Source organism: Acanthochromis polyacanthus, chromosome 19 (assembly GCF_021347895.1).
Source record: "Acanthochromis polyacanthus isolate Apoly-LR-REF ecotype Palm Island chromosome 19, KAUST_Apoly_ChrSc, whole genome shotgun sequence".
In the NCBI taxonomy this organism is placed as follows: Eukaryota; Metazoa; Chordata; class Actinopteri; family Pomacentridae; genus Acanthochromis; species Acanthochromis polyacanthus.
This window is the reverse complement of record NC_067131.1, coordinates 24,219,616-24,235,746: the sequence shown is the minus strand read 5'-3', so window position 1 is coordinate 24,235,746 and position 16,131 is coordinate 24,219,616. Positions and strand designations below refer to the sequence as shown.

The 16,131-nt window shown below is 39.5% G+C and overlaps 1 protein-coding gene across 4 annotated transcripts in view; it reads right to left on the bottom strand.

The window, feature by feature from the left end:
* Nucleotides 1-16,131, bottom strand: part of wu:fj29h11 (uncharacterized) — a 61,992-nt gene that overhangs the window by 42,062 nt on the left and 3,799 nt on the right. For all 4 annotated transcript variants that reach the window (XM_051939109.1, XM_051939108.1, XM_051939110.1 and 1 more), the window contains exons 2-13: nucleotides 13,844-14,658; nucleotides 13,166-13,355; nucleotides 12,712-13,073; nucleotides 7,217-7,336; nucleotides 6,936-7,133; nucleotides 5,733-5,873; nucleotides 4,387-4,647; nucleotides 2,742-2,922; nucleotides 2,455-2,621; nucleotides 2,158-2,301; nucleotides 1,885-2,063; nucleotides 960-1,147 (exon numbers count right to left, since the gene is read on the bottom strand). In XM_051939109.1, coding sequence (XP_051795069.1) covers nucleotides 960-1,147; nucleotides 1,885-2,063; nucleotides 2,158-2,301; nucleotides 2,455-2,621; nucleotides 2,742-2,922; nucleotides 4,387-4,647; nucleotides 5,733-5,873; nucleotides 6,936-7,133; nucleotides 7,217-7,336; nucleotides 12,712-13,073; nucleotides 13,166-13,355; nucleotides 13,844-14,647 — 2,935 coding nt within the window. In that variant the 5' untranslated portion in view covers nucleotides 14,648-14,658. The remainder of the gene's footprint in view (nucleotides 1-959; nucleotides 1,148-1,884; nucleotides 2,064-2,157; nucleotides 2,302-2,454; nucleotides 2,622-2,741; nucleotides 2,923-4,386; nucleotides 4,648-5,732; nucleotides 5,874-6,935; nucleotides 7,134-7,216; nucleotides 7,337-12,711; nucleotides 13,074-13,165; nucleotides 13,356-13,843; nucleotides 14,659-16,131) is intronic.

The following is a 16,131-nucleotide window of genomic DNA, read 5'->3' as shown; positions in this document are numbered from 1 at the left end:
TGTTGCAAGAAAATAAACACAAAAATTAGCTGTCAGACAGTCACCCATCAGCTTTCCATTGAAACTGTGTTTATTTGATCATGATTATTTTAGCTGACAGTCACCACAGATTCCCCATGTGCTGCTTATCCTTTAATGTGAATCTCACATTTAGGGAGGGCTCATAAGTGTTCAGTGAGATCTAAATCTGGTTAGCAAGGGTTCAAAGTCATCATTGGCTCCTCTTTGAAGCTTTTACTGACTAGCCAAATAGTGGAATGTTTTGATGCAGTTGATGGAGTACTGTCCTGTAACATGTCATCTTTTTCTTAGATGCTGCAGACTTCTTGTATCAGTGCTTGAATTAAATATCCTCCCAAAACCGCAAGCAATTTTTTGAGTCCATTGGAAGTCCATCTGCCACTCAAACAGGGCCAATTCATCATTGTTCATATCAAACAATTAGTTCTAACCCACCTTGGTGGAACCTAAATGAAAAAGGTTCATCAAGCTTAACTCCTATCTCATCTGTCCATAACACCTTTAAAAACAGTCTTTAGCTATTTCTTCATCTATTCTTCTGCTCCTATTCTGAAATTTCTTGAGGTCATGTTTTAAGCCTTTCCTACCTTTGCAAAGCCTCTGATAATTTTGCATCTAATACTTGTGTAGATTATTACCTGGTTGCACCTTTTGGAAATAAAATGGTACTAGAGGGCTTCTCAAGGCATTTAGCTTCAATCCTCTAAAATCTCCAGAAGTAAATTTTACAGTAATTAAAATGTAGAATTTTTGAGGATGAATAAATTGACATACAAATAGAATGGTGAACAGTAAATATAGTGCACTATGTGGTAAACTCACCTTCACTGTATGAATGACATATCACATTTACCATTTGGAAACATTACATTTAATGTACTCGGAGCAGAAGTACAATTTTACATTTATTTACAAATGACAAAATGGCTGACGCTTACCTGCGTTTCTTTCTATGAAATCTTTGAGACAGCCATGAATGGGTTTGAAGATCAATTCCCACTGGCTCCAGTCGCTCAAATTTTCCAGCAGAGGGCAGGAGATCAGGCTTGCTAGGGCCTGGTCCTTGGACATCTCACCGAGACACCCCACTAACTCCGGTCCACATTCAGCACTGTTCATGGGAGAGCTGTGAGAGACAGAAGAACAAAGACAGACGGCAATGAAACAGGGCGTGAAAAGGATTGGAGGTTAGTTTTTGGTTATTCTCCCACATAAAACACACATGCGGTTACATACTCAAAGTCAAATTAGTCAAGTTGCAGTTTACATCCATTTCTGTCCAGATTCATATGTACGTACTGTAGATGAGACTTTGAAATGTAGAAGCTAACGCAGAGTCACAAAAAAACAGTTTTGAATTATAAAAAAAACAAACAAACATTGGTGCTTCAAACATCTTAAGTGTTAAAGGTGCACTATGTTCACAGTCTCCCCTTCTGTTCCTGTATGGTGTTGACTAACGGCCAGAGTGGTGATTGTGAGGCATTTTTGGTGAGGTGATGGTGACCTCGGAACACTAAATTCTCATCAGCTCATCCTTGAGTTTAAGTGGGTGTTTGTACCAAATATGAAGAAATTGCTTGAAGGCATTCAAGAGATATGTTCATGAGAATGGGATGGACAACCTGAAAACAGAATGCCTACAGCCACAGAAGTGCGGGGCCATAAAACAACCCACTGACACATGATGATCAAAGACTGAAAATATAAACTTGATTAAAATAAAACAGACACTGTGACGTTAGCCCTGTTGTTTTGATATTTACTGTTCTTATTTAAATCTGTCTTTGCAAGACTCTCAGCTTCATGACAGAGCATTACAAAGTCACTTGAGTGGTGCAGAGCTGGAATTAGATTTCTAACCTTGATTTGCTGTGTTTGGCAAATAGGGCTGACTCATAGAAGACGGCGCTCAGGCCTCCTCCAGCCAGCTTTCTTTGGCGTTGGACCAGGCCGGCCAGCATGTGCAGTGTGCCATATCCCAAGTCACGACTGTCTCGGACCCTGTAGTGGGACCTCAGTGCTGACTCAATGTGGGACAGCTGGGGAAAGAAAGTTGGATGTGAGTTTCTACTTATTTAACATTCACAGTATTTTAAATTACAGTGCCAGCTCTAATGCCTATAACTGACTCACTTCATCTGGATCAGTGGAGGTTATGTCGCCACACTGTTTGATGAACTCGAACACATCTTGTCTGGTGGGTCTGAAACCGCTGCCAGCAAGCTGCATGCTGCCGCTGCCCAGAATCAAAGTAGACCCCAGTGTGTCCTGCAGCAGCTGCACACAACCAAACAGAGGCAGGGTGAGAATGGCATCAAATGTTATGATATCACTGTGACAACATTTTGAAGTCTTTCCAAGGGTGATTTCACACTCATGCACACACTCAAGATGTTTGGCAGTAAACTATATTAAAAAAAGTAGATTTACCTGAACGTGTTTTTCCAGGAACTCCAGGAAGTTGCCTTGCTCTAGGGAGAGGAAATCTTTGACATGGAAATGTCTGGTCAACTTCTTCTCCAGAGAGGCAATGTGGGACAAAGTGATTGCTGAGTTCTGAGCAACCAGGCTGTCTTTCAGGAACTGCTTTACTTTGGCTGAGAGACACAAAGCAGAAATTCCTGTTAATCATAGAAAAGCGTGTATTTGCTAAATGTTTAGTGTGCAATATGAGACTAGCAAATATGTGTGACAGAAACACTATCCTGCATTCGAACCTTCACTTGGAATGGAAGTGGTAGACCTGTCTTCTGTTTTAGTTTGTTCTGTGGTTTTGGATGCCTTGTCTTTAGGCACCAGGTCCTGTGGAACAGACAGGGAGCCTCCACAGATGGCGAGCTGAAACAGAGCGGTTGCCAGCCGGTCACCTGACACCTGCAGCAAGAAGTTCTGGATGTGCTGCATTGGAAAATAAACAAGCGACATGATAATCATTTATATCATATTTGAGTGCTGGTGTAAAACAGCAACACTTTATTTCACACAAACTTCAATCTATTCAATTTGGCCAACATTCGTGCCATTACGGTCTGTGGCGACTGTCAATTATGCTGTTTTACCAACATCGTAATTCAGTCTGATAAACATCGGTTGCCAATTCAGTTGACACTGTCAGATGAGGTGTGGAGACAAAGCAAAAAAAAAATGTCTCAGCTTCTGATGAAAGCACACTTGCCATTTTCCAGCAAAATCGTGTCTTTCTTTGTATATTTCTACTTTTATTTTCAACAACATTTCCACTTTAATATGCAAAAATGTGGATAATAGAACATTAAGTCTTGGTTGCTATCAGCAAACATCAGAGACAGATACAGCTCATTATAGGGAGATATAAGCATTGATGGTTAAAGTAAGAGAGGAAGAAAAATGTGAACAAAATGCGCTCGCTGTGAGTAACAGCGGCATTTTCTCCAGTACTTTCCCCTCTTCTCTTTCTATAAACAAGGGGTGTAAGTCATCTTTTCCATGGACCTTACCGAATTGAATATTCCTGTCAAAAATGAAGTCACCATGATATACTACATTTCACATTTCAAACAGAGAATGACTTAGAGTGCCTAAAACGGTCCAAAGTAGGAGGACATCTCTGAGGCCAGCATTTGGTGGCATCTTTTTCATATGCAACCAAGAAATATTCAGGTAGTAAGTATCACCTTTACATATACCTTCAGGAATAATTCCAAGCTACAGAAGACACATGCTGTCACACTACTGGGTCACATTTGTGGGTACTTCGGGTATGGGGAGGGTTTACAAGGTGTGGGCTAAACCCTGTACTTTTAATTTTGGGAAATCTATAAGCCACTGCATACTAAAACACAACATTTCACAATAAAATGTGCTCCCAATTTTCCATCTCAAAATAAGATGCTAAAAAAACAGATTGAATGACCCGAATCCTTTAGAATAAATTATTTTAATGATGATCATATCACAAACTATAGATGAATAGGATAAACTCTTCAGAGTAAAGATAATCCCAAAACATGTACAAGTAGGTCAGTGTCAAAATGAGTTTAGTCCCAAATTAATGTCTAGCCAGCGTTCATCAGTTCGAACTAGCTTTCATTAGGGATTAGGAGAGTATGATAGCTGACGTTTTGTTAATGAGTTCAGAACTTGAGAGCAGCCCTGAAACTCCTTGTTATCCCCCTGACAGCTCACGTTGGGAGGCTTAGTGGAATTAACACCCAGCACTCTATAGAAGCGTATTAAGGAAACAAGACCAAAGTGTCATAACCACTAAGCTCCAAAAAAAGTGGAGGCAAAATTCTCACACTGCCATCGAGCAAGTTCTTTTGATGCATTTGAGGAAGCATCAGATTCATTATTAGAACACAGCTGTGAGTGTCTGGCACCCACCTTGGCCATCCTGGGGCTGAACACCTCCTGTACGTTTGTGAATACTGCCAGCACTACCTCGGACGCTGACATAGAAGCGTATTTTTTTCTGAGATCCAAGCTGCCTGTGGTGGAGAAGGAACCTGCAACTTGCGCTGACTCTAAAACGCTCTTTTTGATTTTTCTCAGCCGCTCGTGGGTCTCCTCCTCCAGCTCTTTCTGGATGGTCTCCCTGGCACGCTCCAAAATTGCGTGCTCACCTTGAGTCACTTTTCTAAGGGTCTGTGGTGGACAGAGAAGTTAGAGAGTTAAATCAGGATATAACATTCATTTCATCCAAAAGATAGTAAAGCTATTTTCATGTCAACGGAACTGCTATATGTTCATCAAATGAGGCTTCATAGCTCTTATAAGTGAGTTGTGGTAAACATTGTGACTGATAAGTATTTTCTACCCCTACATCCTCCAAGGGGTCATATCTGTCAGTGGTAGCAGATAAGATAACACACAACACAAAGGAGTGTTGCGCAGAATACCAACACTAGAAAGGGATCAAAATATCCTGCCATTAAAAACAATACTGTGGGGTGCCTGGGTAGCTCAATAGGTTGAGTGGGTGACCCATAAAGTGGGGCTAAAGTGCCCATGCAGCAGTCATGGGTTTGATTCCCGCTCACGGCTCTTTGCTGCAGCTCATTCCTCCACCCCCCCCCCCACCCCCACCCCCACCCCCCCACCCCCACTCACACACACACTTTCCTGTCTTCCTCTCACTGTGACCGTTATATAAAGCTGCAAAAAGGCCAAAAATGTATGTATTTTTAAAAAAAAACACCGAGGATCCTCCACCTGGACATTCTCCATATTATTGGTGTTGGTGCTGACAGAGTTTAAATAGAAACTGAAGCAACTACGAACCATGATAAACTGAAAATTTGGTTTGGTCTCAAGGCTAAATGACCAATGTCACAAACACAGTGATCAAACTGTTAACATTTTTGCTACCTGCTATGAATTAGATGTTGTATCAAGTATGAAGATCAACAAAACCAGTTGCAATGATGAATTGCATTCTGGCAGGAAGAGTGACAGTGGGTGATGAAAATGTGCTTTAATGTACTACTGCACTTATCTCTGCAAGGATTTAACCTTTTACAAGCTGCAGAGTAAGATGTGAAGGTGGAGAAACGTAAACTTGTTTCTTTACTCATGTTGAGTTTTTATCTAGGTGAATAACAGCAGTTCCCTTGCAGGCCTCCATAAGACTGAGCAAACAAAAATGTGTGTACAGTACATAAAACCAACACATGCTCTCTGCTGCTGGTAACTCATCATTTTTGAAAAGTTGCAATAGAGATGTCTCTTACCGCTATAGGTAGCGCGATGCTATGTATCCTAATGCCCAGCTCGTAGGGAGAGTCACAGCTGTAGTGGTCAGCCAGATACTTCAGGAACTCAGCCAGGTCTATTTTTACCTTGGTTTGCTTTCTCCGAAAAATGCGAAGTTGCTGAACAAAGTAAAGAGATATAACACATTTAGGTGCATATTTTAAAAGAAAAATCTACAGGAAGCTCAATCGTGAAATTGTCGGTATGGCAGAATCAGGAACTCTGAATGCACCTTAGTGTGTTTGTTTTTTTCTGCTTAAATCTGATCTTTCTTTTGAACTGTCTGTATTTCGTTCACAAAGAAAACTCCAAGTACAGAACATAGATTGAACTGATTTGGTTCGTGTGATGCATAATACTTTTTGAAGTATTAATAATGATCAACATGCAGCTCAAACCAGACTCCTTTAGCAGATTCCTCTGTAACCTTTGAGCTTCACATTGTGGCTCACAAGAATTGCCAAAGCAGCCTCAGTCAAATTCATTTCCTACTGTTGGATGTCTTGGTCATTTGTATTATACATTGCCTTATTGATTTAATTTGCATCTTTAATTAAACATTCTGAGGTTGATAGATACTAGTAAAAAGTTTTAATAATGTAATATAAAACTTTCAAGGTCCCATTTGGTGAAAATCTGTTTTTATTGTGTTCTGTGTGCGCTGCCCTGCACTGCTAAACTACTGATCGTATGACCGCAATGTTGTCTAACAAAGTCACAATACACAAGTTAAAGACAACAACTGTGCTGTGGATTTTGGGATACTTCAATGCAAAATGGTGTTTCACAAAGAAAGGTAGAAACAATGGAAAGTCTTGCATCATGCTCATTTGTACATGTCTATGCTGGTTTCGATCAGGTCAAGAGAGAGTCTTCTTCATGAACAGGGCAGGTTAAACAGCAGCTCAGCTGCATTTAAAGCTACAGACAACAAAACAGCTAGTTTAGAACAGGATTAAAACCAGGGGTGCAAAAAACCATCTTTTAGTATTTCATAGGCGCACATGAGACTTTCAGTAATTTGCAGAAAAAGAAGCCCAATACAAGCGCCTTTAAAGCTTAAATGAAAAGCTTAGTCAAAAGTTTCCAAAACAAAGTAAAACATATCTACAGTACAGCTCATGAGTTTGGTAACAAATTCATGAAGTGAATCAAGACGTCATTTCAAATGTAAGTGCTACCTTTAGGATGTCTACGGTCTCGATCTGTGGGATATCGTCATCCTTAGTGTTACTGTCAATCTTGAACATGCGGTGGATGAGAGGGAGTTTGCAGAGGGGTCCCAGGTTCAGCTCCTCATAGCGCTTCTTGTCCTTTAGGCCAGCCAGTGACTGACCGAGCTCATACAGGGTACAGACGGATGTAACTACTTCAGTGGACTGAGAGAGAGAGAAGAAGTATTCAAGTATTCAACATAACATTCGGAAAAAAACAAGTTAATCCCAAACGATCATGCTCCAACCTCTAAGAAAACGTTGATTTCTTTCATGATGTACTGAAGGTCTTTTAGAGCTGGAATACCCCAGGGTTTTATCCGTCTTGGGTCCAAAGAAGGAATCAGCCTGCACACCCGGGACATCACCTGGACATATTTGTGGAAGGAAGTGAGAGGACAATCACCAAATACAGAGCGTTACTCAGCTGTACAGATTCTCAAATGCATTTATCTGTTTTTATACCATTTAAACTCCTATTTAGCAGCTACTGTTGGTCAACATATTTATGCGTGTCTCCCAAAGAACTCAAATGGCTTTGGTTGGTTGGATATATGGCTGGTTTTTGCTATTGAATGGGACATATTTAACCTCTTAAGACCTGCCGTCCACATATGTGGACATGTTTTTGTTTTTTGATTTTTTTTTCCCCAACAGGGCATATTGTTAATACTAATAATAATACTAATATTACTGCTTCTACTACTACTACAAATAACAAGACGACATGGTCATCAATATCCCCTGCCACATGTGATATCTATGAGTCTACATCCAAAATAGTGATCAAGGGCCATAACTCTGTTAAATATTATCGCACAGGTCTCATTTTCGAACTTGATGAAGGTGTCCATGGTGTGAAGCTACACACTAGATTTTGTAATCCTAGCTGTAATAGTTTCTGAGAAAAGCTGTCCCCTTCATGTCGGACGGGCGGACGGACGCACGGACGCCAAACCTATATCCCCCTTTTCCACTTCGTGGAGGCGGGGGATAATAGCAGTAATAACAATGTAAATCTAGTAATATATGTATTTAGAGAGAGAGAGAGAGAGAGAGAGAGAGAGAGAGAATGTAAATGTAATAAACATAATAATCAGATATTACATATTATCCAGTTATTATATTTATTGGTTACTCCTTATTCCAAGTAAGTAGAAAAAAACTAAAATGCAAACCAAACCAAAGCTCGGGTCTTAGGAGGTTAAGTGTTTATAGGAGGCCTTTTAGTTAAAGCAATTTCAGCAGCAGAAAAGTGACCAGTACAGGACCTTTAATAAGCTGAAAGGGCCCGTGTTAGACCCCCAGAACAGACTTCAATCTATCCATTCACAACATTTTCATCAAAAACGTCGTGTTTTTCACAACTTTTGGGAGCAATATCTCAGTGAGTATGTTCTCATCTACAGACGCTCTCATGTTATTCCACTAACTGGCATACAGTCAGTAATACACCTCAACAATGCAACAGCAACGGCGAAATAAAAGAAGCCAAAAAACATAAATTTGCTACTTTTATATTTCCAAGTGTGTTTGGATGGAGGAGCTTCATTCAAACTTTAACCTAAAGATTCACATAATGCATATAAGCGGGATGCAAACCAGCTGTTTAGAACATTTAAATACATGACGTGGCATTGGCCAGTCCAAGATTTTCAATAAATTTACTTAATTTGGGAATTTCCACACACATCAGTTAGAGTGTACAGACCCTGTACACTTCTGCAGAGTCATGTGACGATCAGCATTTGGTTTGTCTGTCTGTCTGTTAGCAACACTACTCTAAAACAGAATGAGATGAAATTTTCACGGAAGGTCAGAAATGACACTAAGACCAAGTGATTAGATTTTGGCAGTGATGCAGCTTATAATCTAGATCCATGGATTTGTTAAAGATTTCTGGAACATTGACAGATAGCAGCACAGCGTCACTGTAACTATGACAACAAGTGAACATCACGTCAGCTGCCTGTTGACGATCACATGATTGTAACCCTATTACAAATCCACCGCTACGGAGTTATCACGACTTCTCCATCAGAAATGATACAAAGAACAATTGACTAAATTGTGAGGGTGTTTCCAAGTTCCATCAATTCCAGGAGCCCACTCCATATTTAGATCACGCAATTTGGTATCCGTATATAACGTACACATGCGTAACACATGCCTGTGCTCAGCGCAATGTCATTTTGTTTGTGGGTTCACTCACATTAAATAGCCATATTTTATGCTGTCATGATTTCTGATCATTAATAACTAATAAACAAATGCTGCATTTCTTTAAAAAAAAAAAGAAACAGGTGTATTTCTGACTAAGCCATATGGGAGAATGAACAGCCGTGGCAGAGTACTGTGCTCTCTGAGTGCTTTTGTAGTCAAATTTGCTTCACTTCACGTCTCCTCCTGCACAGAATCAATCACTGCCATTTGCTGGAGAATGAAGGTTGGCTCGATGTCTGTCTGATTTGCTTGCTGGTTTGACGTCATGATGATGATAGTATCACAACTTAAAGATTGCTTCAGCTTTTGAAGGCAGGCACCTTAGTAGCTCTTTAGCATTGCCTCATGGCATTATGGGAAATTCCTTACCTGATCTATAACAACTGGCCAGATTAGATGTCTCAAAAATCTTGTCTGACGGAAACTGTTCTCTTGAGATGAATTGGAATTGAATTTATTTGTCTGATTTTGCAGGTTTATTCTGCTAACAGCACGTACTGTATGTGCAGTTGATGGTGATGTTTATAAGTCCAATAGACTGAATAGGTTTCATTTGTATTACAGATCACAAACTGCATAACAACATATCACAGATCCACTCCATTGTATTTTGTTGGTGGACTGATTTAATTCTACTAGTATTTAACAACACTATAAAAGGGATGTGAGATTTCTTTTAATAATATCTATACAAGTGCTTCAGCTCTGACTATCTAAACATCTGATAGTTAAGTAATAAAAAAATCTATTGTAAAAGCTGTTTTGTATTTCTTTTTAATGTATTTGTGCGTTAATTGTTTTTGTGTCAAGTATTAATGCAGTTTGAAAGGGACATTCTCTTCAGCTCATGTACAAACTGATAAGATGACAATTCATGTTAAATCATCGTGGGTTTTTCATAACTGCACAGTAACAAAAATTAAGATTTAACATGAACAGATGAGCAGGGATCACAGACTATACAGAATTTTAGGAATTCAGAATTTTTTGAATTTTGTGCCAGTAGGCACAGACTGGAAAACTGACTATTCTATTATTTATTCCAGAGAACATTAAATCCATCCCTCCATCCATTATCTGTAAACCGCTTTATCCTCTGTAGGTTCAGTGGGGGACTGGAGTCTATGCCAGCAGACTTAGGGTGAAGGCAGGATCAAAACAAGCCAAAAATCCATCACAGAGTAACAACCAAACACACTCACATTCACACTGAACTCACACATTAAATCACTAACATTAATTTCAGTAATAATTTGCTAAAATTTAAAGTGATATCCTTTATTGTGGGACAGTGTCTGACCTAAATGCCATCAGAACTTTTTACCCTCCTTGTAGTTCTTCACTAAAACAACCTGTTGACTAAAGTAGGTGGAACACCATGAGTCTATTTTGTGCAGAAGAAGAGATCCATATGAAATGCCCCCTTATATAGAAATGCTCAGTCTGAAGAAGAAAGCTGAGTTAGCAAAGACAGCTGATAACCACCGTGGTGACACGCGCCATTTCTGACTTAAGCATAGGTTTTGCCAAGTTGGCTTATACAAGGAATGGCTTTGTCAAACTTGCTTGGTGGTACAGCCCTCAAGATGAAAAAAACCTACTAGTGTTAGCATTGTGTTGCACTCCAGGGCAATCACTTCTCATGGCATGGGATGGTTTTGTGCGTTTTATTCGAAAGGCAAGACAAATTAAGATGGATATTGCTCTGGTCTCATAACTTGAAATATGAAAGTCAGAGCCAGCAGTCAATATACAAACACTCTGGAATTACACAGCGTTTTACAGTAGACATTTTGACATGTTTTGCACAGCTGTTTTCTTGATGACTGCATTCCACTGAAGGGAGGTCCTGCTACTACGTATGCCAGTTTACTGTCATGGTTTCTCATTTTACTATATTTTCCTACAAACACAAGGTATGTTACACTATTGCATATTTCATTTTCTAGGTGTGTAATGTGTCATGTAAAGGTTTGTCCTGCATCCGTCCTCGTTTGTATCAACATGATCCTGTGGCCTTAAAGTGAGACACCAGGCGCCACTGCACCCAACGAGGAAATAGTGTTTGTAGCCTGACTTATTGCACCAATAAACAAACAAAGAGTCTAAGTTAAATTAGACGTGTTGGTCAGCTGTTTTTTAAACTTTGAAAAGAGAAATTCTGATTCTAGATTTATGCTAAGCTAAACTAAGATATAAACTACCTGCCTCTACACTGGAAAAAATGCCCCTCTCAAAACAAGAAAAATAACTTATTTCAAAGAATGTTTACCTTGAAATAAGTGAAAAAATCTGCCAATAGAACAAGTGAAAAATGGCTTGGTAAGACTTGAAATAAGATATGATATTTAGAAGACTGACATCTTAAAATTAGCGGGGAAATCTTATTTTAAGCTATATTTTACCAGGATTGTCAAGCTTAGGTGTCTTAACCCTCCTGTTGTCTTCATTTACAGCACCAAAAAATATTATTGCCTTGTCTGAAAAAAAAATTAAAAAATTCTGCAAAAAATTCCCCAAATTTATAAAAAAAATTGCAAAATCTTCAGGAAGAAAATTCCTTCAAAGCTTTCCTTAAAAGTTTTATTTTAAAAAAAAATCCTCAAATTTGGCAAGAAACAAAAATTTAAATTAAAAAAATCTAAAAATTGTAAATATTTAAAAAAAATCCTAAAAATATTGCCAAAAAATCCTAAAAATATCTAAAGTGATTCCATATATATCAGTAAAAGTTGTAATATTTTCTTTAAGAACATTTGGGGGACAATGAATGTTCTTAAAGAAATTTTTTTTTAACATTTCTTTTTTCCCCACCACAAAATGTTCAAAAATTTCCCAAAAATTTGAAAATGTGGAAGTTTTCACTGTGAAAATATATATATTTTTTCCACATTTTTAAACTTTAAAACGGGTCAATTTGACCCACAGGTTGACAGGAGGGTTAAAACAAGATAATTCCAAGGTTGTTTGACCTAACAAGATATTTAAGATGCATTGACTTAAACAAGTCCCTCCACCTTACTGAAATGTCACTTGTTAAGTGAATTTATCTTAAGTCGAGCGGGATGAGACATTTTGACTAAAAACAAGACGGCATGGTCATCAATATCCCCCGCCACATGTGATGTCTATGAGTCTATATCCAAAATAGTGATCAAGGGCCATAACTGTGTTTAATATTATCGCACAGGTTTCATTTTCGAACTTGATCAAGGTGTCCATGGTGTGAAGCTACACACTAAATTTCGTAATCCTAGCTGTAATAGTTTCCGAGAAAAGCTGTCCCCTTCATCTCAGACGGACGGACGGACGGACGGAAGCACGGACGGACAGAAGCACGGAGGCCACACCTATATCCCCCTTTCCACTTCGTGGTGGCGGGGGATAATAAGACAGACAGACTTGGTAATATTTTGAGTTTTTGCAGTGTAGGTCCACATTTAGCTTCATTATTTACACAGAAACCAAAATGTTGAACTACTCCTCTACAATAAAAAAGGTGTGTCCTGTTCCTCCTCACCTTTTCTTTGGTGACCAGTTCTCCCTCAGCAGCGAGTTCTCGTATCACATCCGCCATCAGACAGTTGACTGTGTCTGGATCCATGGCCCTGTTCCCCCTCCTCCCTGTGAGCGCCTCATCCTCCTCCATTGCCTCCACTGCTCGCATATTATCTCCAAGGACCTCTCTCAGCTGGGCATGATAAGATTCTCTAAAAATAGGGGCACTGGCTTCTCGCTGATTGACATCTCTCGCTTTTCCCTTCTGCTCTTTGGCCAAGTTCCTATCTGTGCCCAGTTCTGGAAAGTCCACACCAGAGAGGAAGCTGGGCCCAGCAGCCGGCTGCTGATTGCTTTTGGGCTCTTTTGCCAGATTCTGTGTTTCTGTGGGAGAACACACATGCATTTCTTAAGTATGACTCAATGACAATCTTTGCTCATTATGCATGACACTGAATGCTCGAAAGTTTAGTTACCTGCAGGTGTTTGCAATGCAGCAGTGTTGAGGTTTGCTGTTGGTTCAGATTGAGAGGGCAAGTTCTTAGCTTCCAAGCTATCATACAGAGACATATACTGTGTGAGAGGAAACTGTTCGCCAAACTGCTGTAGATAGCAGCTTTGGAGCTGGTCCATTGATGGAGCGTTCAGGTGGTAAGCCCCCATCACCTGGAACACATTAAAAAAAATTCTCACCACTTGGTTTCAATAGGCAGATAATTGTAATTAGCTACTGTAAAAATCAAGGGTGCTTTCTAGAGCAGATGAGCAGGGTAAAAACACGAGGTAGTGTCTACATGCAAACGACTTACTTAACCCTCTCAACAATAGAATTTATCAGTGCTACAAACTGCAAAATAAAGCATGAGTCAGATTTTTGAGTTTCTGATGGTGCATAAACTACTGATCTGTGATGTGCTGTTCTGTCGGAAAACTTTACCAAATCGAAGCAAAAAATTGTGATCTTTCCTTAAAATCACTTGATTCTACATATCTCATTTTTAAAAATTCACCAAAAACAAATCAGTTGATTAAAAGTTGCAATCAACTCAACATGTGACTGAAACTGGGACTGATCACTAGTAAAAAATCTCGTTGAATTCTGGCTCTACTGTGTGCATACGCAGTGGTCTGAAAATTTGCTGTACATCACTAACCTCCAGGACCCTCTGGTATAGCTCCTGTTGGGTCAATTTCTTAGCTGGCTTGGATGCAGGAAAGAGCGGTGTAACAGGAATACAAGGGGTGGAGAAGAAAGAGCCAGTAGAAATCACAGGAGAGCCTATAAAGTTCATCCTTGTTGGTGTGAGTGACCCACAACGAGCGCTGGCATCAGGCTGTGCGACTGTAGCAAGTGGGGCATTGCTCCTGTTGTCAGTAAGGGCTTCTGGTGTCCGTGGTGTTGCAGGCCTGCTGTCTGCTGTTGCATTTGTTGATAGTCCAACTTGAGGTTGATTCTGGGGATGGTGAATCTTATGAAAAACCATGTCCCCCTTCAAAACAAGATCTTCTAAAGATTTGACCAGGCGGGAAATACGTTTGTAGCCTAAAGAGGCTGAGGACAGCTTGTGGTGGTATTTCTGGTTGTAGGCGGACGTCACCTTCTTCAGAGGAAGCCCGTTTGGATGTTCTTTTATCATGTCCACAACATTTTTCAGAATTTTCTCAGGCATTTCACTGTCTTCTGAAGCTTTTGACGATTCCTCGTGACTAGCTGATGCTCCACATGCAGCTCCAGCTCGACTTCCACTGCAATGGTCCTTGTGAAACACCACCTCCTGCTCCACAACCAGATCCTCATGCAGAGAAGCCACCAGACTGGCCATGGAATCAAAGTGCAACGCGGACAGAGACAGGTTCTCGTGATATGTCTGGTTGTAGTACAGTGCAAGCTTTTTCAGCGGGATCCCTTCTGGGTGCGTCTTCATCATGGCCACTATATTTTCCTGGGCCTCCTCCATTGTGACTAATGCTATGAGGAGAGAAAAGAGATCAACATTAATGGATCACGCTGCTAATCAGTTTGCCATTAGTCTCACAAATGCATACAATGGTGTGTACAAAACGGGCAGTCAGTGGATTGTGGCAATTTATCAGCTAGTATTTGTTTACTGTAAGAAGGAGAAGCCAGTGTACGGATATGGCAAGAATATATTTGCAGTAAACAGGGGAGAGATAATTCCTCAAAGTTTATTTTTTAACTATAAAATTTCCACTTTATACAGAAATGTTTGGTGCTACTTTTTTCCAAAAATGAATATCGTATGTATTAGCCTGGCTTTGGTGTCAAAGATTCTTATGCAGTTCTTTAGTTGTAACACACAACACACATTAAAGCTGACCCAGCAGCCAGCACTAAAGTTCTTACAAAACACTGTACACTCCCTGCCCAGCCCTAAAGAACAGACAAAATTAGCAAGTCGTCGGTGGTAGCAAATTATTTGACTACAACAGTCAAATCAGGCAACCAGTGGTTGCTAGGTAATAGGTGTCTTTTTACTTCTGTTTCAGAAATACATACTGTTTCATACAGGCCTATGTTTTATATGTTTGTGTTCCATTCCATGTAACCATGGTCTGGAGTCAAGACAAATGCAATTTAAATCCATAAAACCAAAACAGAAAACAAATACAAGAGTGATAATTAGATTTACATGTATTGGGTAGCCAAAAGTCAACACTGCCTCACAATATTAGCTGCAAAAAAAGCAGTTATTACTTTACTGTTGATAATGTGAGGTACTGGCTGTGCTGTGAATAGACCTTGCTAACCACTCATAAATAAGTCAGTTATGTCATCTTTGAGGAATTTAAACATATTTTCTTAAAAATATATAATTAACAAACGGCCAATCTCAGTGCACCAATGTTCGATTAAAATAATATGCTTTTGAATTTCAACTCAACTCGGAATTTTATCTCAAGACACTTTCATATAATAAATGCAGCATTTAACTAGCAAAGTCTTCTGATTTGGTTGCTGAAATGTGTGATTGGAAATAAGATGAATAATCTGACCATGGTGAAGTCCAACCGACACATCAGCTAATATTAATGCTGATATTGTCCCATCACAGATACAGGGGTACTAGCATATATGTTGTCCAAAAAGCACCAACAACAAAACATATTATTTGCAGAGCATTTGTTTACAATATTCTCAGCACTGTCTGCAGCAAATGTAGCAGAGTGTGCGTCACAGCTGAGTGGAGTCAAACGACGTCTTAACAGTCAGTCGCTAACTTGTGAAAAAACTCAGAAGAAAGATAATAAACAATGACCTCACTATTTCCCCCATTCAATACATCTATGTTAAAGTCTATATCAGAATGTTTCACTTGCGAAATTCAGTCTCAATGCTGATCCCAAAAAGCCAGTATCAGTTGGCATTTAATTTGAAAAGTTTTGAAGCACAACAGATACTCAATACTATGAACACACATTA